This window comes from Cuculus canorus, chromosome 5 (genome assembly GCF_017976375.1).
Source record: "Cuculus canorus isolate bCucCan1 chromosome 5, bCucCan1.pri, whole genome shotgun sequence".
NCBI classification, from domain to species: Eukaryota; Metazoa; Chordata; class Aves; order Cuculiformes; family Cuculidae; genus Cuculus; species Cuculus canorus.
In genome coordinates this window covers 65,712,449-65,740,048 of record NC_071405.1, presented here as the reverse complement: position 1 = coordinate 65,740,048, position 27,600 = coordinate 65,712,449, and the positions used below count along the sequence as shown (strand labels likewise).

At 39.4% G+C, this 27,600-nt stretch overlaps 1 protein-coding gene and 1 long non-coding RNA gene across 9 annotated transcripts in view; one reads left to right on the top strand and one right to left on the bottom strand.

Moving 5' to 3' along the window:
• Positions 1-1,277: 1,277 nt before the first annotated feature.
• On the bottom strand, positions 1,278-3,778 carry LOC128852347 (uncharacterized). Its single transcript, XR_008450144.1, has 3 exons — positions 3,514-3,778; positions 1,526-2,371; positions 1,278-1,411 (listed from the first exon to the last, which is right to left on the bottom strand). It is a non-coding gene; the product is annotated as an uncharacterized LOC128852347 (long non-coding RNA).
• A 128-nt stretch (positions 3,779-3,906) lies between these two features.
• The window catches only part of RALGAPA1 (Ral GTPase activating protein catalytic subunit alpha 1), a 125,471-nt gene continuing 101,777 nt past the window's right edge, over positions 3,907-27,600 (top strand). For all 8 annotated transcript variants that reach the window (XM_054068514.1, XM_054068513.1, XM_054068508.1 and 5 more), the window contains exons 1-9: positions 3,907-4,147; positions 14,767-14,877; positions 15,401-15,450; positions 17,149-17,206; positions 17,824-17,867; positions 18,748-18,925; positions 19,105-19,220; positions 21,303-21,441; positions 27,065-27,273. In XM_054068514.1, coding sequence (XP_053924489.1) covers positions 4,042-4,147; positions 14,767-14,877; positions 15,401-15,450; positions 17,149-17,206; positions 17,824-17,867; positions 18,748-18,925; positions 19,105-19,220; positions 21,303-21,441; positions 27,065-27,273 — 1,011 coding nt within the window. In that variant the 5' untranslated portion in view covers positions 3,907-4,041. The remainder of the gene's footprint in view (positions 4,148-14,766; positions 14,878-15,400; positions 15,451-17,148; positions 17,207-17,823; positions 17,868-18,747; positions 18,926-19,104; positions 19,221-21,302; positions 21,442-27,064; positions 27,274-27,600) is intronic.

Here is a 27,600-nt window from a genome sequence, read left to right as displayed (position 1 = left end):
AAAGTGAAACCTGGCATAAGCATGGTTGGTGGCTGTTACACTAGACATCTTCAGGAGAAGCTATGAAGCAGAATTGTAATTTTTTACCTAGTTTGTCAAATAGAGACTGCATAGTAACTTAATATTTCTCACAAGATTGTAAAGAAAGAAGCCAAATACGTAGAATGTGAGTTCATAGGACACAGGTATAGATTAAACCTTCAAGAAGTATGGACAAAAGAGGTTTTATTTTGTTTGATTCAATACAGTGCACTACATCTTAATGAATTTGAAAATCTTGTTACGAGTTCTCTCAGTTCAAAGTTGTAGTTTGTCTTGGACTGGTAATCACAAGATTGACCGGGTGGGTGACGTCTTCCAAAGGGAACAAGACATATTAGCCAGGTCTATCAGTATGTGTTATTATTGATGAAAGAACAAGTATGAAATAAATTTATCTGGAACACACATGTGAGGTTTTAGTCAGTCCTTTGGCCTCACCTGTAGTATGGGTTATGAAAGAAGTTGTAGCACTAGGGTGTTTATGAACTCTGGCAAACCGAATTATGTCAGTTGAAAGAATTCTAATCCAGTATCACAAATAAATGGTTAAGTGGTTCCTCTATCAAATCTGATTCTTCACCCTCAATTGCAAAGTACAGTGTTAGGAGGCAGGTCACAAGAATACTGAACAAACCATTTTCCCTGCGGGACAAGGTCAGCAGAAAGTTAAAGCAGCAGTCACAGTGTGCAAGCTACTGGCTATGTTTGAAGATTATTGGATCATGTCCCTCCTTCAGTTCATGTATTATCTAAGCAAGATATTCTGGTGTATTTTGCAAATGGTTCAAAGTAAGTTTAAAACTACTAATTGAAATACAATCAAAGAGATATCACTTATTTCTAAAAGACACTGATTACTCCTGCAGGTGAGATAAGGGAAGAATGGCAGCAAAATATTTAATTTGATAAAAAGGAAATGATTTGTGTAAAATTTGCTCTTGTGTAGAGGCTGGCAGGCATGCAGAGCTTCTGCAGGGCTTTTCTCTTCTAGAAGAGCTCTTGTGGCTTTTTCGATATTGCAAAACTATTTCCTAAGTTGGGGAAGAAAAAGAAAACATCTCAATGGTTGACTGAGAGCGTTTGACCAGTTTTGGTTAAAAAAAAAAAGGTTGCTGTAACTGCCACTGTATCAGTGTATTCACATTTCAAAACCTCTTTCATATCAGATATGGGTGCTACTGCTTACATAAGAACTCAAACACTGTAAGTTGAAGGTGACTTCGCACTGCAAAAGTCTGCATTCCTTGGCGCTGCTGGACAGGAATTAGTAACAGTTACATCAGTTGAAAATAGCTTTTACATGTATGAAAGTTTCTGCTCATGATAGGCCATATAGCTCCTGTGTTCTTCCAGAGTAGCTGATATAGTCCTAGAATATTAACAAAACAAAGCTTAGCTAATGATTGTTGGCTCTCAGCTATCTGAGAGAAGGGAAATACTTAGTGAAATTCTAAGTCATTTTAACTCATTTTTAATCACGTACCTTAATGTAGTGTAAATATTAGTAAAGCAAGGGTTCCAGGAACTTGAATTTCTTGGGGTAGATGTAAGAATCCAGAACATAATCTATCCATTTGAAATTAGAACTGTTGAACTAGGCTAGAACTGAAGGATTTTTGCTCTCTTTGATATATCAAAAAAACAGTCAGATGGTTTTTAGAAGTACTTGACAACAAGCTGAATTCTTTGGACATCATAAATCCTAGATGAATTGTGAGAAGTTAATTGATAGTATGAATGTAACCCAGTTGCCCCCACTACTTTGAGTGCTGTACGTGGCCTTGTAGAGAGAGTTAAAAGAAGGGGGAAAAAGTTCTGCACCATTTAATAGTCTACACTATTCCTTTGTGTCCTTGCCTATGGTAGAGGGGTTGGAAGTAGATAATCTTTAAGGTCCCTTCCAATCCAAACCATTCTATGGTTCTAGAAAAGTCCAGTATAACTTACTTATGGAGGTCCCTTCACAACTGAACAAAAACATCTAAAAAATTATTTCTTTTATGTGGAAATGTAAAGAATTGGGTGCAGTAATAGCCACCTGGAATGCAGTAGAGCCTAACCCGTCCCTCCTCCCTAACTAATCCTGCTATTTTCTAACCTTGAACTGCATGCATAATCAAAGACATTGAAGTCACATGCTTCAAAGTCAAGCCTTTGCAAGATCACGGCTTTCACTTTGTACAGAACGTGTCGTTCCTGCCCGGCGTGCTTCACATGAGGAGGTAGAAGCCATGATTACCTTGGTTAACACCATTCCCTCCTTTCATTTAATATTTTGGTGATGTCTTACTCGGTTTATTATTTTTAAGCTCTGTCTTGAGTTAAGGACCTAAAAAAAAAATCAGAAAAGAAAAAATTTCCAGAGAAAAGGTATTTTTTAAAGATCACCAAAGCAAATAAATGTGCTTAGAATTAGTCACATTTAGAAAACAAAACGCGTAAGTCATTGTATCATTATCAGATCTTAAAGAGCTAAAATGTCCTGTGTTATGGTAAATTAAATTATTGTAATGCTAGCTGTTACCTAACACTGCTTATCTTCAGATCTCATTTACAGAGATTGGTAGAGCTATGAAGTGCTTTGGAGCAGACCACATAGGTAGGCAGATGACACAGGCTCCCTCACTGATGCCCTACTGACTAAATCCCACTGTCCTAAAGCTTGTAACACTATTATTGGTCATGCATTTAAATACTCAGGTTATGTTATTTATGTAGCAGGTGTGTAAACATTGACAGCTCTTAAAACTTTATAACAAGTCTCAAATAGTCAAATATCGCCCATATTAAAAAAACTGCAGCTGCTGTCATCAGACTCTTAGCTGAGGCAGCTGGATTTCCTTCATGCAAAACGAAGCACCAGGGACTATATAAAAGCATCCAAGCAATGAGACACTGGAAATCATGACACTTAAATGATACAACAGCAGATATCTATTGAAAAGTCCAAGCATTCTCTATTTCGTTAATTTCATTATTGTGAACCAATTCCAGGCTTTTAAGAGGAATGTTGGCTTTTTCCATATTACTAATTCAGCCCTCAGCAGCAGAGCTATCACAGTATCTCAGAGGTACCCCTGGCAGTTGTTGCAGGACCTTTTGGTGAGGTTGTGTGTGGAACTGGAGCTGTACAGTTTCTTGAGGCCGTTTTTGGCTTTGCTGTAGAAGCACCGTGAGCATGACCGCTCTACGGAGCTCAGCACAGAAGAAAAGAAGACGGAGCAGACTGTCAGCCTTGCCCCAGCCATGCCTGACGGTTTGGGCTCGATGCCAGGCCTGCTGCTGAAAGAGTAGGCACCGAAACTGGGAAGAAGCGACTCCAGGCAGGAGCTCAGGGTGGGGAGTTGCAGCACTCCAAGGAGCGCTGTGGAAAGGGGAACAGAGAGACGCAGCGCGGCCAGTTGCACAACTGAGGCTTGAGGAAAGGTTTGGAGTCTCCACCTGGATTCTATTTCGTTATTCCCGCCTTACCTCACTACACTCGAGTGTCTCTGCGTAGCCAGCAGCAGCTGTAGGATAGGATAACTTTATATTTTACTTATACATGGCTCAAGTGCGGTTTCCCGCGGCGGCGGGGGGTGGGTCGAGTCGCAAAAAGGACCCTGCAACGAGCCGCGACTCCTCTCCGGTGCCCGCTCCCCACGGCCGGCCCGGGACCCCCGGCAAAGCGCGGGGCAGGCGGCAGAGCGCGCGGCTGTGCGCCGCGGAGGTGCGCCGGCCGTGACGTCACGGCGCGGTTGCCACAGGGACGCCCGGGGTCGCACCTGACGGCTGTCGTGAAGCAGCGGGAGGAGAACAGGGGAAGGCGGAAGGGGGAGCCCAGGCCCGGCCCCCCGGGCCCGCGCCGCGCCCCGAGCCCCAGGCAGGAGGGGGAGGAGGAGGAGGAGGAGGAGGAGGCGGTGGCGCTGCCGCCGCGGGCGATGTAGGGGCCGCGGTGCGGGCGGATCTGGAGGCCGCTGCCCGCCTCTGGAGCGCGGCGCCGGGGCCGGGCCCGGCGGGATGTTCTCCAAGAAGCCGCACGGGGACGTGCGGAAATCCACGCAGAAGGTGCTGGACACCCGCAAAGACCCGCTCACCCGCCTCAAGCACCTGCGCGTTCTCATCGGTGAGGCGGCCGCGGGGGACCCGGGTCCCGCCGTGGGAAGGGCCGGGAGCGCCGGGGCGGGAGGCGGGCTGGGAGACCCGGGGCGGCCCTGCGGGGCTCCGGCGAGGCTGCAGGGCCCGTCGGGCGGTGAGCGGGCCCCGCTGCACGGCCCGGGCACCGGCGTTGAAGGAGGAATTCATTTAACGGCTGCGGGTGGAGGCGAGTAGCTGGCGTGCTTCCCCCGGGAATTACCCTCTAGAGCTCCAGAAACGCTGCTGCGCTTGAATGGAAGTGTCCGGTGATCCCTGCTGGTGCCTGTGACTCCCAAACCCACTAAGTGCTTACGGTAACCATTTAGGTTTGTGTACGTTTTCAAGGTAAGCGCTGCAACAGTAAGAGCGTACCAGAGCATCCATACAGTGAAAACACTTTTGGTTTGCTAGTTGGTCGAGGAGGGAACATAAGTGCTTAAGTATTGCCACAGTTCTACATGAACAGCTGTTAAACCTCACCAGTGAATTAGGAATTGCGATTATATGGAGTAATGGCCTAATGGACAAACAGTGGGGGAAAAAATACCCCAGATTTAACCCTTCTAAAGTATATGTTAGTTGCATGTGTTAGTAAAAATCCAAGTAAGCATCATCAAGCTGTCCTTGAAAAAAGAAGCTAGCTCCAGAGGCATCTTTTGGGCCCTTCAGTTCTGTAAATGTGTGTGTTGTTTTCAGCAGTTTATCAACACATGAGCAGGGCTGGGTCAAGGGCAGCTGCATTCCATATTTAGCACAGAGTACTGAATGGATTATTTTGGGTTCTGCCCACAGTGAGGGTATTCAAACACCTTGTGGGTGGCTTCCAAGGCTGGATTCTTTTGTTTCAAAGGAAAACTGTTATTGCTCCCTTTTTTTTCTTTCATAGTGGTGTTTGAAGAAACAGGTGTTGCAGTATGGCAGCACCTGCTGTTGCATGACTTGCTTTCTGCAACATAATAATTATTTAGACTTTTGAAATGGAGAATTGTGGGGTAGCAAGACACCTCAGTAGTCAGATGTGTCCTGTTGCCTCACTTAGAGGATTACCAGTCTTCTTAACTAGCTGTGCTGAGCTAGTTGTGGTTTGCTTTGTGTTGACTTATTTTTAGCTACTTCATCAGCTGAAATTTTAGAGGAAAGAGCATTATATGGAAACTAAGTACCTACTGAATTTAGGTTTTCTGGCTAAAGTATGTTGAATATTTCTACTTTTGCTTTGACCTGTTGAACGATCTGTGTGATTTTAGTCTCATCTGTTCTAGATATGATATTTCGTTCTTTTGCTTGTCTTTGTATTTACAAGGTTTTCATTCTTCTTGTTAGTACTTAGATGCTTCCTGTAAGAGGCAAGCCATGAGCTCAACGCCAAGCAGACTCCTATCTAAGGTTTCTCCTTGCTGGCTGTAGGACAGGCTAAATCTGTTGGGGCATGTTTTCATGTGATGGCCATTCCTCTTTTTCTCCCTGCACATGCCTATTGTTTCAGCCTCTGAAGCACAGCTCCCACACAGCCTTTCTCCAAGTTTGGGAGAATACAGTGTGTGACTGTCTAAGTTGGGAAAGGTGTAACGGTATTCAGCTTTTCTTGTCTTGCATGCATCTACAGGATTTTGTCATTATGCAGATATTCTTAGATGTATGAGGTACAAAACCAAGTTCTTTTTTTGGAGAATAGGATGTTTCTCAACTATTCCCACTGTAATGCGAGAGAATTGTTTGGCAGATTGTTTGAAGTATCTCTTCGGCTGTGATCTCCTTCTTGCCTTATTCCTTAAATTTCTCTGCTCCCTAAGCTGACTTTCAAAGCATAAGCTCTATGCCCTTTTTTTCTCCATAGGTTTCTTTGACTGTTGTGCAGGGTAAGATTGAAAAAGGAATGTGCCCAAATAAGATAGGCTGCTACCTGAGGTGGCTTCACATGCAGCTTGAGCATCATAGTGCTGCATTCTCCTGTTTATCACTTTGCTTCAGCGACAGCTCCTCCAGCATAATTGGCATGTTTCCATGTTCTTGGGGGAAGCCAAGCTAGCCATTGCCAACAGACTATCAGAGGGGAGAAGGGAAGAAATCTCAATTCAGCTCTGTTCTGCATCATTATGAATGAAAAATTATTTGTCTTGTTTACTGCTCTTAGACCATGGAGGTTGGAGGCTTTTTAAAAGACTATCCAGAAGAGAATTCTCTGCCATTCCACATCCAGGAGAATTTCCTCTTGCATTTAAATTTAAAATCCTTTCAGTAGGCCTGCAAAGTGTATTGGACCAGTTAACATTTTTTGCTCTCAGCAACGATACAAACTGAAGCATGACCTTGAAGTCATGGTTAGGACTTGAGGGGGGAGGGAGGAAAGGGAGTACTAATTTGTGTTCCCTCTCTTTTGTCGAGGTGTCCAAAGAAGCAGTTCTCCAGTAAGATAAAATAATGGAATAGTCATGAAAAGATGCATAGTCCTTGTGAATTGTAGACTGCTGGTTGGCTGTTAGCCGAAGAGGAGAAATCTAAAAAGTTTCATTATGGTAAAAGCCTGACAGTTTAGTCCTGCAAGGCAGTGGTACAGGTCAGGCATCATCTAAAAATATTTAAGGTGGTATAATGTGAAGAAGAGACTGACCAGTTTCAGAGGACCCAATTATGAACTAAATGAATGGAGAGCAGAAGGGCAACTGACATTTATTTTTAACAAATTAAAAGTAGTGTACGTTATTCAAATGCCTTTTACAAGGTAATTTCAGGAAAAAGTATCTGGTCATTGGCAACAACTGGGCTTAAGTTTAGTGAAAGATGCAAATTAGCCTGACTGCATAAAGAATATAGAAAATTTTGTGTCTTTCTAAGACACACCTAATATCATTGCAGCTTTAGTACTTTGTAGTCAGTGTATAGAGGATTTGGAGGTGGAAATTACTCAGATGAGAGTAAAACTTTAATGTGAAAAAACACAGAAAGCTTTGGAAACCCTTTATCTAGGGGCAGGTAGTGAAAAATATGTAAATGTATATGGAAAAAGGCTAGGAAATAGAAGTTACATTGAAAGATTTTAGCTCGTGAAGCTCCTGACTATCAGTTCTAGACTATCAGTTTTAGGCAGTCAGGATATGCATTTGTTGTGGGTGGTTTTTTTGAGTGTTTTTTTTTTTTTTCTGTAACTCGTTTGTGGGTAACTGCTCTTGGCCACTTCGCTGCAGTGCTCTTCTCTGGCTGGTCCTCTGCTCTGCTTCAGTATGACTCAATTCAGCCTTTTTGATAGTTTAGGATCCAAGCAAAATTCGGTGAAATGCTGTGACTAATTCAGAATTTATTAAATTATTTGTTAAAGTAAATGTAATATGTGACCAGTTTACGATTTATGCATGTGACAGGCATAAGGTTTTGGTTTTGTGACCTCCAAATAGTAATAAATATTATCACTAAGAAATGCTACGAAAAATGGGAAAGAGATTGAAGTCTCATATCTTGGGAGGTATGTGTCTGTGAGTTTTCTGCTTTTCATTGTTTTCCTGCTGTGCTATTTTTCTTGAAACAGCTGCAACTATCTGCTTCAAAAGATATGATTCTCTTGTGGTCTATTAGTTTCTTTCCTGTAGGGGAATGTTGGCCCCCCACCCCTTCTGCTCCATTCCCCCTTCTTAGTTCTGGGAGGTACCTTTAAGTCTCCTACAGTTCCCTAATGATACCCTGTTTTGCAGGTGACTTTTGTTTACTGTGACTTACAGGGATGGTTACGGTGTCTCAACCTTGAGTGAGAACATCTGATGGGATTGTCTTGGTCCCTATGGCAGCCGCTCGCAGCCTAGTCAGAAGTGGAGCCCTGCTCTAAGGGAGGCTGCCAGCTGCCCTTAGTGCAGGTGTGATCACAGAGACTTTCCTGGCAGATAGAAGTAGAGGCACATAGTGTACCTTGCAGAACTAGGTACTGCCTACAGAATGAAGCTTGTGATTTTCCTGAAAAATATATATATATATCTAGCAGTCCCCAGTGAATTAGCAGCTAATTGCAATTTTTATGATCGTTAAGATGAAATAATACGGAAATAATATTGCATTCTTCTTATAATCAGTGTTACACTGTTTAATCAGACTTAAACATTAAACTATAATTCTATGGCTTTAAAATGGTAGTTCCTAAAAGCTTATTCTAGTAATCCTTCAAGCATCAATTTATGCTTGATTTGTCCTTTTGTTAAAACAGTGCTTTGAGAACATTGTAAATACTGCTAGATAGATACGCGACCATTTCCTAATGTCATACCGTAACAATATTGACCTCTTCTTTTTTAGTTTTATTATCAAATATTTTGCTGCAGCCTCTTGAATTTGTAGTTTCAGTCAGATTTTGTAATTATTCTTTTTTTTAAAAACATAACAAGCTAAGCCTCCTAAATATTTAATGATTTCTGCATAATCTTACTGTGTGCAAGCAAGTCAAATGAATACGTTTGGTTTAAGATTTACTTTTAGGGCTGAATTCTGAAGATTTTTTTTTTCTTTCTAACTTTTTGTAGAGCAAGAGTTACAGGCCTGTAATCTCTTAATCCAGAGGAAAGGAAAAAGGAATATATTGTTTCTCATAAATTAATATGCTTGCATCTGATATCTTAAAAATACACTGCTTGTATCTCTGGAACCATGGAGAGAATGCTTGTAAAATGAAATGCTAAGAGAACAGAGTGTTTGAAGTGGGGGGTTGTTTTTATTTATTTTTGTTATTCTCAGTGTTTGATTAGCTCTCAGCATAATCTCTCAAAGGTAAAATTCAAACTATACTGGGTAAAATGAAACGGGCTGCCTTAGACTTCCATTCTGATATATTGTTTAGTATCGAATAATGTACTTAGAGATAGCATTTGTCTAAAGGGACTTTATTTGAGAAATTTGTGTGACTGGCAGTCAGCCCTAATGCATCAGCGACATGGCATTCATTGGTATTGCGCATCGTCAGCATCATTCACTATAGTATTGCTTATATACAATAATGAATGAACAATGTTTCATGGTCATTAAAGCGAGAGACAAGTGAGAAGGTACAGCAAAACTAGCTGCCTGGAATTTTCTTTGGAGATAACTGTTCCAGAAGTTTCTGTGGATGTGCAAAGCTGTGTTATTTTTGGCAAGAGTTATAGGTTTGTGGTGGTGGTGTGGTTTTTTTTTTTTCCCCTGGTATTTTTAACTGCAGAGGTTATGTCACCACTGTAATTCATGGATTTGGCTGCGAGTTGAGTGCAGTTTAAGAAGTCAGAGTTGATGTTCTGTTGGTCTTAACGTAGCCCTGAACCCATTCTGTTCTGTTTTGGCCAGAAAGAAAGGGAGGAGCGTTGCTTTGCTGTAGGGTTTTGGTGAAGGTTACCCTTGACTTGCAGACTGCAGTAGTTGCCAGTGCTGCTGGCTTGCAAGGGGAAGGGCTGGAGTGGGATCAAAGCCGCAGGTCAGACAAAGGGGCAGTTCTGACTGCTTGGATGTGAATGGGAGGCCTATGGGGGTTTAGCATGTGGCAGTTCCATAGCAATGTGCTTATTTTCATTCTGAAGTGCTTCAAGTTGCTTAAATACTAGTGTAACTGTTCTGGAGTCTGCAAGAACCCTGAAAGAATTTCCTTGGAGAGCTGTCAGCTGCTTCTTTAATTCCTGTAGAGCCCTGGCCTTGAAATTAGTTAACAGTTTATATTTAGGTGATGGTCATTGGTGCTATTAACCTGTTTATTAATTCATGAATCTTTTTTCTTGTATGTTTGTATCAAAAAGACGGTGGTCATGAGGACTACAAACTTGTTTAATGCATAATAGAAATCATTAAAAGATTTGTTAAAGTGTTTTCGTTTTTCAGTACCCAAATCCTCAAGAATATTTTCTTTAACACAGTTACTTTTCTTAAAAAAATAGCAGTAAGGTCTAATGTGAAGCCCTTGATTAACAGATTTGCATTTGTAGCTCAGTATTTGAAATGTTGTGGTTTGTTGTCAGGTCTCTTCCACTTCGACGGTCTGTTAACTCTGCCAGAGCCAGTTAGTTCAAGAGGTTTTCCATGTAATTGTTCTAAATGACATGCTTTTCTATTCAGGAGACTGTCCATGTGTAACTAAACCTCTGTACTGTTTGCTCTACAGCAGCTGTTAATTTTTCCAGCTTGGGGAATTAAGAGTGAGTAACTTCTGTTGGTCATTTTGCATATGTGGTAGCAGAAATTGAGGTCGCTTAGAAACCATTTACTTTCTAATAGCAGTAGTTTGTTCTGAGAATTGATACTGAACACTTCAGTCTATAGCAGGCCTCCACGCTACAGAAATAGAAGTCTGGCGGTCTTCCAGGTTATTGTTTGCTGCAGTTGTCACTGGCATTTTATTTTTGGATAAGGGAAAGTGACTTCTTAGAGGGAGACAGAACAATGTTTTTGTTATACTATGTGCTGTAACGATTTTGTTTGAACGTACTATTAAATCAGTTAAAATAGAAGGTAAAATTAACCACAGCTTGATCTGTAATGGTGTAGACTGTTCTGTTAAATGCTGTGGTAAGTTTCTGCAGTGCTGTGTGTGAAAGGGTGCATGTTAATGTTGTCCTCAGAAAAGTGCAATAGATACCCGAGATCTGTGGGAGGGGAGTTGTTTTAGTTTTAAGTTCAGGATTTTGATTGTTTACCTTTTGAAGTTCTGCCCTGTGTAGAAAGTATGGTTACCTGTTTTATAATATTTTAATTTCATACAGCGGGCAATCATCTAAATAGTATAGATCCATTTCCCTTGGTAACTCAACTTGTTTATTGATAATCAACAGGTACTACAGATTGATTTATAGTAGCTTCTAGGGTACCATGTAGAAAACAATATAATCAGGGAAGGTGAATTATGTGTAGTGTAAGTTGAGGCCCATTGTGATCCACTTTCTGCAGAGGACTTGGGCGTTGTGTGCGTAAACTTTTAAGCTCTGCAGAATCTTGCTCAGGTGATCCCTTACAGGTTTAAATATGAAGTAAAAATTTGTCTTGCTTCTTCTGGTTCACGTTTTACATCTGACAATGTCACATTTTTAAGTGCTCTGAGGTGGTTCCTTTGTAATTTTAAGTATGATATGATATTTAAATATTATCTTTCTTCTAATATGTACTATTAAAGGGTTACATTTTTATTAAAATACTGAAATACTTTTGTGGATGCAAATTATTCCTGGTTAAAAAGGTATATGCTGATAATTGACCCATAATAAAAGGCTTGGAGTAAATGGGTTTGCTCTTAGGTGGAGGTTGGTGGCAGAACAAATCACTGAACATACAGAGCTGATACAGAGATCAGATTTGTACCAATTTTTAAGTTCCAGAAAATTAAGGAAAGCTCATCAATCAAAAATCCATGTTTCTTGTTCTTGTAAAGCATGAAGAGAACTGCATTTTCTTGACAGACGACTTCCATAAATGATGCTGGAAGTCTGGATTTTATTGTTCTAGAATGATACTTTGTACAGTAGTGGCTTAGGCTTTACATGCTTGAAATGCAGTAATATATAGGTATTGTCCCATTTTTCCCTCTCCCAGGCTGAGAAACGTTTCTAACTTTTTTTTTTTTTTTTATGGTGCCAGATTTTTGAGTCCTTCCTCCCTCCCAGTCTGGGCATGAGTACTAAGAACACAAGGAATATGGTAGTTTGTGTTAGTTATGTGAGTCTGTGGTAGAATACAAAAGTTTCTGTTTGTTTATTTGTTTAAAAACCAAAAGAACTGTAAATTAGGGATAAAAGCCTGTTCCTGTGTAATGGCATTTCCTGTAAAAACAAGGCTATGTCTCCTTTCTTAAAAACGCAGAAAAGATTAAGTAACCAAAGCAGACAGGCAGCTTCCTGCCAATTCCCAGTTCAAGGTTGTGTGAAAAGGACAACGTGTTCCTTGTAGCGGAAATCATTTTTACCTCTGTATTCAGCATTTACCTCTGTATGCAGTACTTTAGGGGAGCATAGAAAAGAGGCAGTGACCTAGTGTGGAAGAAAATGTTTTAAGATGAGAGAATTGAAGAACTCTATCATTAGTTGGTCGCAAGGATAAACGTGAACTAAATGTTTTAGAAACTTTATTGTTAGGGAAAAAATATTGGATTCATAATTAGTCAAAAAGGCATTAACAGAAGCTTATAGCTGGAAGTTAGTAAGACAAATTCAGTTGATAGGTAAATGATGCATTTTAATGGCAAAGTAATATAAGAGCACAGTAGTCTTTAGTCATTAGTATTTGGTATAGAGGTAGCTGTGGACTGGAATGATGTATGCAAGTGGCGAGACTAGGCGATTTCCAAAGCAAACTCCTCTAAGGTCTACATTACTCCATGCTGTATCTGCTATTTCCTCCTCTTCTCTTTCTGGCCATGATTCTTAGTCCAGGTATACATAATGAGTTCCAGACTTCCTTGACCAGTGCAAGGTTCCAAAATTTCTGGGCCAGCAGCTTACTAAATCACTAAAACCATCCTTTGAAATGAGCAGAAGGTGTCTTACTCTAGGTGGCAAACCTTTGAGACACACAGGTGTTCCCTCCATTAGGAGACCTGAGTTTTAGCATTAACAGCAGTAGGTTGTGGTGGAGTGTTTGTTTTGTTTTGTTGGTTTGGTTTTTTTCTGAAGTATTACTAGTTCATTCATCTCTGGAGAAAGAATGGGGGCCTGTTTCAGGAAACAAAACGTTTAATGTGGCTGTAACATTAATGCAGCATTCCTGTGTGTTGACTGGCAGAAACACTGTTTAATTGCTTCTGATCTCTCTAGTATTTGTAAATAGTGCTTTCTGCTCCTTAACATAGAGTGAACCATTCCACTGCTTTCTAAATGTAATTCTCACACAGCAGTTAAGTTTAGGGGCTTAAAGGTTTTCTTCTGCACCCTCCTTTCTTCTGAAAGTCTCAGTCATTGCTTTCTTTTTACCTTTAATCCTGCTGTCTTAAAACCTTTTGGTTTGCCTCTTGCTATATTTTCTTGTCCACAGTCTAGAACTTAATTAGGGCTCTGCCCTATGAGTGGAAGTGGATATAATGATCATGCTTGTTCTCTAGGCAAACTGTTTCTTGTATACTTGCCCACATCTTTTGAAATTCATTGTCTAGTTTGTTTAAAGTGGAATTCAGTTTTGTTCTTACTTTAATATTTCACACTCAAACTGTAGCAGTTCAACTGCTGATCTGTAAGTGGTGTAGCAGTTTCTGAAAAACTGGAAGTTAGGTAATTGTAGGTGGTTAGACCAGAAAGGGGTAACTCTCCGTGGCTGATGCTCTGCAGGGACAACTCTAAACAGGGAGGGTTAAGGTTAGTGTTAGGGTTTGGGTCTCCCTGTTTAGAGTTATCCGTGCAGAGCATCAGCCACGAAGAGTTGTTCTAGACCCTGATTAGGCACGTGCTTGTGATGCTACACCAGTAAACATATTGTTAGCTAAGCTGCCTTGCTTTAGGAGTTATCTTAATTGTTAATGTAGCACTGTCTTCTGCAAGAGCAATGTGGCTCTGCTGCTCAGATTATGCAAGACGTTGGCAGAATGCTGTGGTACTGCAAAATTTGAACACATATTGCAAACTTTTATAGTAAGATTTGTCATAAAATTGAGTTGACAGACCTGTAGCACTACATAATAAAATAGAATTGAAAATATGCTGTGCTTTTGGCCATCCTTTCAACTGATTGCTTCTCTGCCAGTTGTACATCCAGTCTTGTGAGATGATAAAAACTGTCATTCTAAAAAGATTTTGTTTGCCTTGCCTCTTTGTTTTGGTGGGGTTTTTTTTTTTGTTTGTTTCACATCAATATTCTGCTAGGGGAGAGCTTTGCCCTATAAAATGCCATCTCCCTGTTCCTCTGTGCATCCCTACAGTTGTTCTGTCCACCTAGTTTCTCTAATGCACTTAAACAACAGGATAGGGAATGTTTTTTAGTTCAATGTATACTAAGGCTTAAAAGAATTGATTGTTTAAAACAATCTATTTAAAATTAATGTAGATAAATCAGCATGTATTTCTTTAACCGGGGATTTGCACAAAACAGTCTAGCGGGTTGTGGGAAAAGAGTCTGGAAACTTTCCTGGGGTGTGCAATGGTATTTCTTCCTCTGGGTATCCCTGAGGTCCCAGCTCTTGATCTCCTGAGACCACGCATGAAAGGAATACGGGGGACTGGGCCAGACTGGAAAGGAAAGTGCATGTTGGAGCTTTGAGGGAGCAAGGAGGCAGCAATGGGAATCCAGTGCTGCCGCTTGCTTCCTCCCAGGCAGTTTCTTTACAAAGCAGAGGTGTTACTTGCTTATCGTCCATCTCTTCTTTCTTAAGTAAGATTAGTTGTGTCTAGTAATTATGGTTGGGGACAGTGTTGGTTTTTCTGTTGTGGAGTTTAGGCAGGGTTATTTGTTTTGTTTCTATGAAGTTAACAATAAAAACATTATTCATTTGTACAGTGCTAGTCCTGGTGGAATTCTGATTCATCACTGGGATTTGTAGGCATTGTTGACATACAAGGAGACGTTTCCTTTTTTAAAATTCACTAGGTACTTACGGTGTCAGATTGAAGTTCTTTTGCTTTAGTTTGAAAGAATTAACTTCAAGAATTTCGTTACCAGTGCAGTGTTTGACCCTGAATGTTCTATTCTGTTTTTCAGAGAATGCAGAATCAATTGATCTCAAACAGTTTTTCGACCTACATTTCTCACATATATATTATGTGTTCTTTGAAAACTTTGTGACTATTGAAGTAGGTCTTAAACAAAAAGGTAAGTACTTAAAATAGAATTTTCACTCTTTTGTGTTCTGTGTTTGTAATAAAATAAAGCAGAGTGTTATAAATAAAGCATAGTGTCTGTGGTCACAAATTATAGCATTAGATGTGTAGAAATATGTGAAAGCACTAACTTTGCAAATAAAAGCAGAGTGATTTGAGTTGCATGCAATATAGGTAAGGAGAGTTTGTTCTCTGATGACTGGTTTTGCCCTTTTGCAAAATAAGGATTCTTAAGGTGTTATGCTTTTGTGCTCTGCAGAATTAATCTGTTTTGTTGAACAAGATACTGTGCCACTTAAACAGCCATTAATGCTATAATAGAAAATTCTAGAAACTGTAACTATTATAATCTGTAAGTAGGAAATCTATGTTTTTTATTTGTAGAAGGAATGCCAAGTAATTCTTGTGGTTGTAGAAATGCATATTTTTGTTTTACAGATCTAAGAATCTTTGTCAGTGTTCTTTACATATTGTTTTGATAATCAAAGTGGATCTTTATTTTTAATTGCATGTAGGTCACAAGTCTCAGAGAGAAGAATTAGATTCTATTCTTTTTATTTTTGAGGTAAGATAACTTGAATATTCCTGTATGAGTTTTTTACATTTAATTAAGTCCTGTTGAGTAATAACAGTACAGCTGTCCAAGGGTAGCCGCAAAACGTGCTTACTGTTAACTGCATTCCTTTTTTTAGTTTTGCTTTGAGTTCAGTGTATGTGCTTTGTGTGAGAAGAATTTGACTTGCAGTTTTGCAGTTAGATGTCTTAACTGGAAAAAGATGTTTTCTGTGCTTGCAGATAGTTCATTAGTATTTGGTGGTGGTACTCCCCGCCCCCACTGAGTGTGTACATGTCCGTCCTTCTTGGCAGTGCTGTCCTCAATCCCTTCATCCCCCAGTCGATATGGATAGTGGAGATTGCCCCAGCCCAGGCAGGTTGCAGGACCTTGCACTTGGCCTTGTTGAACCTCAGGAGGTTCATATAGGCCCACTTCTGAAGCTTGTCTGGGTCCCTCTGGATGCATCCCTTCCTTCAGGCATGTCAGCCACACCAGTCAGCTTGGTGTGTTCTGCAAACTTGCTGGAGGGTGCACTTGATTCCATGTCTATGTCGTCCATGAAGATAAGAAACAGTACTTGTCCCAGTGATTTTTCTCATAATACATTACAGCTGCCAAATTATTTTTTTATAGGTCTTTCATTTTTTATTAGATTTTTATCTTTTATTAGATTTACTATTTGAAAATAGCATTTCACAGTATCCTTAACAAAAGCATATCTTGAATTAGAAACTAATTTAATTAAATTAGATCATTTCTGAGCCTAGAATGGTAAGTTTTTGCCTTTCCTTCTTGATAGGGGCTTCTAGTTATGAAACAAGGATTGTGGTTTTATGTATTTTTAAAAGTTTAATACAAATTCAAGGGTGGCTTTCTTTCTTTCTTTATTTATTTATTTTACATTGGTGCTTAAAACTGTAGGGTTAGCTGTTAGGAGAGTGAATCTGAAGAGAGCTGGTTTTTTTTGTTCTCTGATTCCTAAGTAAAGGGGTATTAAGTGACCTGTACTTCTTAAGCAGTTGCACAGGATTCTAGAGGGCCAGAACCAGTCATTCTTCCAGGAAATCAGGTTGTTTACAAGTTGGTGATGCCTCTAGCATAAATGCTCAGGTGCTATGGAATAGACTTTCTACTGCCTTTGTCACTAACTGTGCTGTGGTTTTTACCATTTGAGGATGATCTTCCTCCATTCTACCTGGAAAGGTGTTTGACTATTATTCCCCTAGCTCTTTTCTTTTTTGTTTTGCTGTAGCTCATTACTCCTCTAAGAACGCTGAAGCAAATGTTTGCCTGTGCCACAGAAGCAAGCTCACAGCTGCACATCCTAGCTTAAGCCACTATAAAGGTGGAATTAACCTAATTAACCTCATACGGCTTGTTGTGAACCACAGCAACTGAGATAGATACTCATCCCATTCCACTTGCTATGCAATAAGCAGTAACACAGCAAAGAGGCAGTGAAGCGCCAGTTAAACTGCAGTAACATCTGAGGTCTCCAATGCAGGACTTGCCAGATTCTCCGTCAGAACCTTTGGGCCTTTTAGCTTTAGGAATGGCCTTATCTTGAAAGGACAGCGGTGCTTCCAGGGAAAGCAATGTGGAAATTTTCTAAATTAACCCTTCAGCTTCTGATCTGTGACCTCTGTGCAAATACTCTTTGGTCTTTCAGATCCTTGTTTGTGTTTTTTTTCTTGGTTTCTTTTGTAGAAAATTTTGCAACTCCTTCCAGAAAGAATTCATCAGAGATGGCAATTTCATAGTATTGGTAAGTTGAGTTCCTTTTTTTTTGTTTAAATATTATTTTTTTATTAATAGCTATTAGTAGTTTGTGCTAGTCGTTTCCTTAACCTTTAAGTGGTGCAACAGGAATTCTTGAAATTCTTGCGAGCCAGAGGAAGAATAATAAAACCCCCACCAATCTAATAAGATGCACTTCTAGATATAATTAATGCTGGGAATTTGGAAATAGAACAAAGGCTGGAAAAGATCAAAGACAGGTGGAAAGTTGCTTTCTAATAATATTTTTTTCTATATTTTTCTCTTAGTAATGAATTTAAAAGTTGGAGTGAGGTCTGTATTTGTAACTGGAGAACACTGCTATTGTGCACATTAGTGACTTGAGAATTGTTTACTTTTCATGTACACATTCCAAAAAGTCCCTTTTATGAAAGCTGCTGTGGGTTATGAGGAATCTGTGAAAGGTGGTCTTTATTTTCCTTCTGGCATTGAGAGAGTTGCCTGAGGATATCAAGCTCACCAAGATTAAACTGGAGATTGCCAAGGACTTGTTTAAAAGTTACTATCAAGTCTGACCGAGAACTCTGACATCTTGCTTAATAAAGAAAGAACAAACAACAAATTTTTGTTTTTCCTTCTTTTTAGGGTTGATTTTAAAGAAGCTTCTTCACACTGGAAATTCATTAAAGGTATTGGCAAAAGTTGCATACTACTTTTGTCTAAAATACTTAAAAATACAAACAAGAATGTAAGAATTTTTTTTGGTAAAAGCACAGGAATGAGAACTGTGTAAAGTTGGGTGTAAAGAAAGAATGACTTCACATTATCAGCTTTACACCAGTAGAACTAGTCACAGTAGTGATGTGCTTACATAAAGTAGGCAAGTTAAGAATATGTGCAAATGGTTGAAGGATTTGTATTAAAGCATTGTTACGAGCAAGGAAATGGGGTTTGTGGCTTGGAGTGTCTTGGTAGTGGAAGATTTTCTAGGCCAAGGATACCTGTTATTCGGTAGTGTAGTAATGGTTGACCATGGGACAAGAGCCACCCGAGGGTAATGTGTTATTACATCTGCAGGCTTGGCTGGTGCTGAAATTCTCCAGTGTGAGAGCCAGGAGTGGACTGCTTTAGGATTCTATCACCTTCCTTGAAGAAGGGATGTAAGAGCTCAGAACAGGGCCATCTGCTGCTAAGAACTTATTCTGTTGTCATAGTTCACAAACACTTAGAAATTTTATGATGATGTTTGTATTTTCTGAAACATTCACACGCTATCTTGCACTGCTGGTGTCAAACAAATGAGTAGACGTGTTGGCTTTCTTCCTCTTCTTTCAGAGAAAACCCTGTGAAAGAGATGCTGTGAAGCAGACAGCAGGGGAGGTGTCAGGGTTGTCCTTGCGTTTCAGCAGGAGCAGCAGATGTCCTAGCTAAACTCTGCTGAGTGCTGGTGGTCATACTGTCTGTACATTGTCATCTTTTCTACCAACCTCCTTCTCTGTACAGGGCAAATAGAAATGCTTTGGTGTGTTATATAGGACAAGTTAACTTGTTCTGTTTTTTTTCTTTAAGATACGTCGAGAGGGTGTGCGTCTCTTTCTTTTGTGGCTGCAAGCGCTTCAAAATAACTGTAGTAAAGAACAGTTATGGATGTTTTCTTGCTTGATTCCTGGATTTTCATCACCACAGTCTGAATATGGGCCCCGAACACTAGATAATCTCATTAACCCTCCACTTAATGTTCAAGAAAGTAAGTAATTTGGTAATATTACTCAATTTTGCACATAATTCAGTTCAGTAAAGCCGAGGCAAAGTAATGAACTAACATACATATGTATCCAGGGAGATTATGCAGCTGTTGGTGAGATTTTTGACTTTATCAGGTCTTATCCAATGGTAAATTTGTCTTTTTTTTTTTTTTTTAAATAGCTCAAGTGACTATAGAGGAAATCACTCCACTTGTTCCTCCACAATCAGGAGATAAAGGACAAGAAGACTTAACAAGCTATTTCTTAGAAGCACTTTTGAAATACATAGTAATTCAGGTATGTTCTAGAGTTTTCATGCAAACAAGCATGAAAAAGCTAAGAGCTGTTTGTCTATTACGGGAAGACAGTAGTAGCGCTGCAAATGTATTTAAAAATGTTTTGAACATTCCTCACCCTTGCTTCCCTCCAAGTGTCCTTTGTAAAAAGCAAATTCTCCCAGGGAATCTTCATTTGTCTTTGGTGAAGATTCATGGATGTGTTACTGTAGGGTCTTCCATGAGGTTGTGGCATGGAGAAAAAAAATGAGACCCATTGGTCACTTTCAGAAATACTGCTTCCAGCTCCCTTCCCATTTCTACCTTCCTCACAGCCCCATCTTGTTACCTTCAACCAGTGGAAGGATCAGCTGGGTTTTTTCTTATTATGTGGGTTTCTTGATGGTCAGGGACTTTGCTTTTCAAACGAAGAGGAAACTTCTAACTGGAAGTGTTCATATTTTGTAGTATGATCTTTTACTAAGTCTGAGCAAACTTTTACTGGCCTTTCTCTTAGGTTTATACTCGAGCTAGCTGGCAAAACCAAACAGAAATAGGAAGTCAAACTCAGTGGTTTGGCTGCCACTATCTGTGCTTAGCTGGAGGAAGAATATGACCCTCTCTTTGGAATTTCTGCTGTTATAGTAGATTAACCATACAGCCTTTCCAGTCTTTAATGGAAACACTCTGAGGTATTGGGAAGCAGGAATTTTTCAGGATATGTTTAAAGCATGATACAGAGATTATGGCTTTCTAGCAAGATTTTGTAGGGAATTTTTATCTGGTTGCAAGTACCATCTTCTAGGTCAGATTTGTCCAGCAGAACCCAGGTGGGTTTCTGTCTATAATTTTTTTTTATGCTTTTGCAGGTTGTGCTAGAGACAATGAATAATGGCACAAATATGGCTGACATTAAACTGAAACATTTCATGACTTCTCTAGCTGCCTTACTCTGTGAATGTGCATTGGTGGAATAATTTGCAGTCTCATTTTGATGCTTCCAGCATCTCCTGGTTTGAATAGAAGTCATCATACTTGTGACATTTAGCCTGTAGGATAAGCTTAATGATGACTGTTTAGTTTGAATAAAAGTACGCTTTACATTCTTGAAGGCAACTGCCCTCTCTGTAATTGGTAGTTTTATATTGGAATTTCAATAAGTCATCGAGACAGGCGTCATAGAACTTGCTAGGTGAATGCTGAAGTCCGCTGAAGTCTCTTTAGAGGCACTGATTTCTGCGTATTAGTCATCCATTCTATTGAATTACTTTGGAGCATATATATATGCACATGTATTTTCCATTCTAAATACCCTTGCCCTGAAAACAGATAATAGAACTCTGGGCTTGAAATAAGGAGCAGAGGAGGGGGGAGAAAGGCGGAGGGGGAAGTAACTTTTCTGAAAACTTCCTTGATTTTATTTATGGTACGCTTGACAGATCACCCAACTATGCAGGCAGTTGGATTTTCCAGGACAAAGTTGGAAACTGCGTGTTGGGTTTATTATTAAGGAGAACTTACCATCCGTTTTAGTAGGAAAACCTTTCATAAGGGGGAAAGTTTAGCACTAACGATCCAGGAAAGTAATTTGTGTAATTTAACTGTAAAGGTATATCTTCTGCTGCTTGTGGTTGACAAATCTGTTTGTTTTGCATTGCCAACTGCACAAATCAATCCAAGTACCTATTATAATAAATATATGGACACTTGTTAGTTGAAACGTGTTAACATTTGACAGTTTCTTTTCATAGTAGCATGGGTCAATGTCCTTTTTTTATAGAGCATTTTGAAATTAAAAGAATTGTTTTATTAAAACCAGTCCATTTGTGTTTACTTTCTGATTTGGCAGATGACCATAAAAGCAGATGTATTTCTATTTGTTTCAGTATTTTGTGTTCAAGGTAATTTTGAACATTTTGAAAGACAACAGTCTTTGTCTCACTGTCATTTCCTGTCTAGTTTCGGTCCCATTTTTCTAAAAGTGTTTATTAAAATGCATATGATTTCCTTCTAAAGAAATAACTTATAAAGCAGCTGTTTCATCAGTCATCTTTTTCTTCTACATGTTTTCTTTATCCAACTTCTAATTTTTTTTTTTTTTAAGGTTAAGAGTTTAGAATGGAAGAACAAGGAAAACCAGGAAAAGGGATTTTCATTTTTATTTTCAAATTTTAAGAAATACTACTTACCTTCTATTTTCCCAAACATCTGTAAGGAGACCAGCCTGTATAACCCCATACTTGGTAAGTGCTAACACAGCTGATAAAAGCCATTGCATTTTCTCTATTAATAGAGAGTGTAGCAAAGAAGTTTTTGCATAAGTCATGTGGCCAAAAAAGAACATTCTCAAAAAGTATTTCTTGTGAAAGAAGGTTATGGTTCCTGTTCATGGTTTTCAATTCTCTGTTCATGGAGGCACCTGACCCCTTTCAGTCATTAGAGTCAATTTTGCTATGTTAACCTGTGACAGGTGAATTTAATGTTCTCTTAAAACAATTCTTTAATGTGACCTCTGTTGCTTTAAGTTGTGCTCTGAAGAGAAACAATTTATGCTGGGATAAAAAGTGTTAGTGTCCTGTTCTTTGGGGTTGTTGACTTTATCTGTACAGAATCATAGTGTTTGCATCACACAGTGCTTGCTCGTGCTTCAGTCAGGGTAAAGTTATGTTTTTATGTCAACTGTATTTTGTCAAGAGATTGCAGTAGGTAGTGAAAGTTAGGGTCTTTAAAGCTGATGGTGCTAGAATATATCTTTCCATAGAGAGAGTGGAATTTTAGGTGTTTGCTATGCAAATCTAACATAGAGTTTTGTTTGAAGGTTCGGAACTAGAATGTTGTTAATTTATCTTGATTTTGCTAGCTTAGATTTGCACGCGCCCATACACATACTGATTTTAAGCCATCAGAATTCAAGACTTGTTTGCAAACCAGTACCAGCTACCCAGGCTGTAAGCTGCCATTTCATTACTTGAATAATACGGTTACATCACTGCTCCTCTTACCTGTTGATGCAGCATCTCACAAGGATTAGTAATGATCTCCAGCCACAATGACATAAATTACATTCTAAAATCAAGCTGTCAGGGAAGTCTGTTGAAAAGGTCTTGCTTTCTGCCAGTCCGTGTGCATGTATTTGGATTGTGGCTTCCTTCAGAGATGGATGTTTAAAAACCATATTCTCCTGGGAAAGACAAACAATGGACCTTCTCATCTAGGAAAGAAGAAACAGTCTAAATCCAGCCATAAGCAACAGCAGAGCAAGAGTTGTGTGAAGATACTGAAGACATTAAGTGATAAAATAGCTACAAGAGGGATGTTAAGCAGTGTTGAGAGAGCAAACTTGCTGCTGCTTGATGTTCTCAAACAAAAAATGTGGAAACGATATTTTCTCGTTCCATGAAGATCTTGATTGAGTTTCCACAGAAGTGTTATTACAGTCCTCTTCTGTGAACCATAAACAAGAAACTTTCAAGGCGTTAGTGAAGAAAAGGACAATGAGGAAGAAAAATGGCACAGATCTCCAGAACTACTGTCAGCGTCTTAAGTTGTGGAAAGTCGGCAACAATGATGAAAACTTTGGGAAGAATGCAGTAATGAAAGCAACACTGGTAAGTTGAATAGTCTCTTCTCCTCTGAGAAGCTCTTCTCTGCATGCCTCTCCCCATACTCTTTAAAAACAATCCTGTGCCTGTTCTGAACAAAGTTGACATCATATAGGCAGAAAACACGGCAAAATAGGACACTGAGCCTCCTACTGAAGCAGACGTTCTTATGCTACTGGTGTCATGTTTAATTTAGAAGTCATGAGGAACGTACCAGAACCGTTATAGTAAATGGACATTGATGTAGGGCTTTACTAGAGATAGTAAATTTATTGTTTGGGGTTTTTTTTTAAATTTTTTTTCTGTTAAGGTGCATTTTTCAGATATGTATATAGGTTACAGTAATGTGCATTCCAGTTAAAAGAACCTACTGTTGTGCCTCTTCCAATTTCTGTCTTGAGTCTTACAGTCTTAGAAGAGCAAGACAGGCTTAGAAGAGCCTGTGAAATCGTTTTCCTTCATTTATTTTGTTTTGAATATCTTTTAACATCTGTTTAGATTCTCTAACATAGTCTTTGGAAACTCTTTAGTAAGAACTACAGGTATGGCAGTAAGATTCCAGGGGCATTGTTTCTTCCATCATAGTGTTGTGCCTTTTTGTGGCATTTCCAAGCCATTTAGATGGGCTCCTTCATCTACAGAGAAACAATGAAGTAGGCTGTCCTACAGCTCTCTGCAGCGCTTCATTCCTTCTGAGCCCTATATTGCCCTAAAAAGTAAGCGTGGTCAAAACTAGAGGTGCCCACCATTATAACTGCTGTGGGTTTGCTATCCTTTTCGTGTTCTGCCCTGTGTATGTCTTCCACCACCTACGGCTTTCTACCCTTTTCGGCACCAGCTCACATGAAGTTCCAGGAGGAGGAAGAGGTGGGGTTGGGGGGAAAAACCCAAAGCAAAACAAATTAAAAATGGAAAATGAATGGGGGGAAGGAATATTTCTTCATGTGCTGTTTGAGTCAATCTAATAAGCTTCTGTTTTGCTTTTGTTTTTCATCAGTGTCTTCATGTGGAGACTTAACACCTACTTCCAAGGTGGACAGAAATGTGAAAATACAAGAAAATACTGAGGGAGGATGCATTTGAGAAGCAGCTGCAGCCCATAATACATTTAAGAGAGAATAAAGAGAATCTTCTGAAAGGAGATAATGGAACTGCAGAAGAAGATAGTGTTCTGCAAAGACATGTCAACTACATGTCTATTAGATGTCTTATCATTTTGAAAATACTGTTTGAGTACTGTTACTGCAGGGCCAGCATTGCAGCCTTTGTGTCCTGCTGAATGCTAGTAGATACCAGAAAAAATGATTTTTGCATCTTTAAGTACTACGCTACCAGGCGTTTGCTTCCTTTTTCACTGATTTTACTGTTTTTCATGCTTCTGTTTAAGATATATTCATTTTTAGTTTTCTTACTAATCTGCAGTTTTCCACAGAATGAAAACAGTACTGATTTTTATTTGTAGCAAATAAACTTTTTGTAAGCTTTTAAAAAGTATGCAGTGTGTTTGTTACTTAGGTGGATCGTATACAAGAGTCACGTAGTTTTCTTCCTCAAAAAGTAATGCTTCCATGAAATATAGTGGGTGTAACTTCAAAGTCTGTTTTGGAAACATGGCTAAATTGAGCAGCATCATGATGAATTTATGACTACTTTTATATGTGGCTGTTGAAATGACACTGAGTTATACTCGCTTGTGTATCCTCAATAATGATGCTGCATGCTGCGTTGTGTATTTGTAGTATTAACAAGGAAACCTTTACAGCAGTCTGGCAAGTAGACGGTATTCACTTCAAATACCTAAAAGTATGTATGGCTGTCATAAGTTAGTTGCTTGGATGGTAGCTGATTATTTCTTTGCTGCTGTTCAGATTTGTTTTGCCTGGATTATGACACTATAACCTGGCAGAAGTTATGCTGGATTTCTTAAACAGCTCTTGACCTTGCATTAGGAAGATAGAGTCAAGGACAACTTTATATTCTCAGCATGCTTGCTTTGCATCTTCTTTGACTCTCACCATTAGTATCTTTGAAATGCCTTCTGGCCTGTAAAACCAGGAAGTGTGTCACTTACTCCTGTAGAATCATAGAATTGTAGAATAGTTTGGGCTGGAAAGGACCTTAAAGATCATCTGGTTCCACCCCCTCTGCCATGGGCAGGGACATCTCCTGCTAGATCAAGTTGCTGAAGGCCTCATCCAACCTGGCCTTGAACACTTCAAGGGATGGGGCATCCTCTGAGCAATGTGTTCCAGTGCCTCACCACATTCACAGTAAAAAATTCTTCCTCATATCTAATCTAAATCTACCTGCTTTCAGCCTAAATGTACCATAAACAATAGAAGAGTAGAGGCAGTGCTGAACTAACCCTGTCTGTCCAATCTATCCCATTCCATATATGGATAAGACTGTCACTTTTGATGCTGCCTCCTTTTTTTGGTGGTGTGGTTTTGTTTTTTTTTTTCCCTTGGTTTTGTGTGCTGTCACCAAATAAAAATCACGCTACTGAAACACCAGCAGCAGGATGTGTTCTGATAGCATGTCATTGTCAGTTCTCAGACAAATTTTCATCCGCTTCTGTTGGTGGAGCAGTTTGCGTACTTAGCCTTCTAGAAGTAGGAATAGAGTTGGGACACCGCTCCCACAGAAATGGCTTTCACACCTGAAAGCTTTGTAGTTGTTTCAGATTGATGATTTGTCTTGCAGCACTGTTCTACGCTCAGTCTTAGGTTGTGAAACCCAGAAATGACGTTTTTCAATATTGAGTGGGCTGATACATGACTGGAGTTGAGCTGGACCACTGATATTTGTCCCTGTGGAAATGTGCATTATGCGGCATTTGAAACTGTCTGTATTGTCATGCCTTGCCCATTGTGCTGTCTTTGTGATGTTTTTAGTATCCATGTCCATTCTATCCACTTTGAGCTATTAAGAACTGCCACTTTTTTCCTGGGGTTAGGTTCAGGAATACTGATGCCACTGTTGGCATCTTTGTCACTAGCACGTTAGAGAACCTGAAGAGCAAAGCAGTTCTGAACAGTCACGTAGAACATGGGATGGAGAAAATGGAATTGTAGGATATAGACTCCAAATCGCCACAGTTCCTTCAGAGCAGGATTGTTTTCCCACTGGGCATCATTTGTTAAATTCCCTGGAAGCTAGCATGGAAGCTAGTGCTTTAGAATCATCTTTCAGCAAAATCCTGCGAGGATGCGTGTACCCTTTCTCTAGCAGCAAAGTTTAGCAAAATTAACTGGGGTGGATGTGGCGCTAGATGAAGCTGAGTCTCACATGGCTTTGGAGTGGAGTTTCTCACTGGTCTGTTCACCTATCACCCACTGCAGGGCCAGAAGAGGCTGTGTTTATTGCAGCTGCTGTTAGGATACGCTTGGAAATGAAAGCTCGCTCATTATAGCCGTGTTTAGATGTTGGGATCTGTATCAGTAAAGATTTGCTGACTATCGCTTACTATATTGTTTTAGTGTGGGTTGCTGCAGACCAACATAGGGATCTTTCTGACAGTGCACTAGGAAATGTGATGATTATCGCTTCTGAGCTGTACCTGCTTTATCTGGGACGTTTGGTAGTAGTGGATAAGTGACACATAGGACTTTTAAAAGGCTGTAAAGATGTAATTCACATAAATTAGAATCATAGAATATCTCAAGTTGGAAAGGACTGTTGCTTGGTTACTTAAAAACCTGTAAAAACTTCTTAAAGATATTTGACAATATCTTCATTCTGTATGAAAATTCTGTTCTTGTATAGACAGTTTTTAGTCTAGTTTACAGTTATTTTGCTACTCAGTCCTTTGTAGTTTTCAGTGAAAGTGTGAAATAGTGAGTTGGCTGAGGTTTATGGTTAAATATTGAGTGTAACATGTAGAAAAACCTGAAAACAATGAAAATAAATGTGTTTACTTGTTCAGGGGGAAAAACCGCGAGCAACGCTGTGTAAGGCTATAGAAATCACTTTCAGATAAAATGTTAAAGGTTTTACATAGCAGAGACAAGTTACTGTCTGTTGGTCCAAAATATTGTCTCCTTCCGGGAGAAAATCACAGCTTTTTGATGTCTCATACTCTAGTCTTGAAACTTTCTATTATCACATCCATTTTAGCACACTTTGGAATTACTTGTGCAAGCGTGAATGTGAAAAAAATCAGCACCTGTGAAAGTTCACATGTATTGACTATGGTTTTAGGTTTTCTTTCTTATATAGACCTTCCTCTTTGAGCATATTTTTAAGATTTTGTGTTTCCTTACAGATATACCACAAATGAGACCAAAGCCACACTATGTAATGGTTAAGAAAGATGCTGAAACCAATGATGCAGTGTATTGCACAAAGGAGCCTTTTATTAAGGCTCGTGTTATTGTCATTCGATGGTTGGTGTCTTTCTGGCTTGAGCCAAAACCTCATACAGGACCTCATATTCCTGGGATGGAAGGTGAAAATGTGCCAAAGAATATTCAGGTAAATCCAAATATACAAACAAGTGTTTGTTTTCATGTTTTTATCTTAATTGTTATGTCAGCAGCATGCACTCCTCTGATAATTATAACTAATGAAGAATTAAAGAATTTCTAAGAAAGTTTTTTTGATTATGGATTAACATTAGAAGGACTCTTTATCTTCCTTTTTTTTTTCAAATTCTGCTATTTTGTAATTAATCGAATAGGCATAAGAAGCCTTGAAATGCAGTAAATCCTATATTTGTTTTTTTCCCCCTGAATTCCATATAATGTTTTAAAATATGCTGTTGTACAAGTTAAATTTTAGTGTTCAGTTGTTGTACTAAAA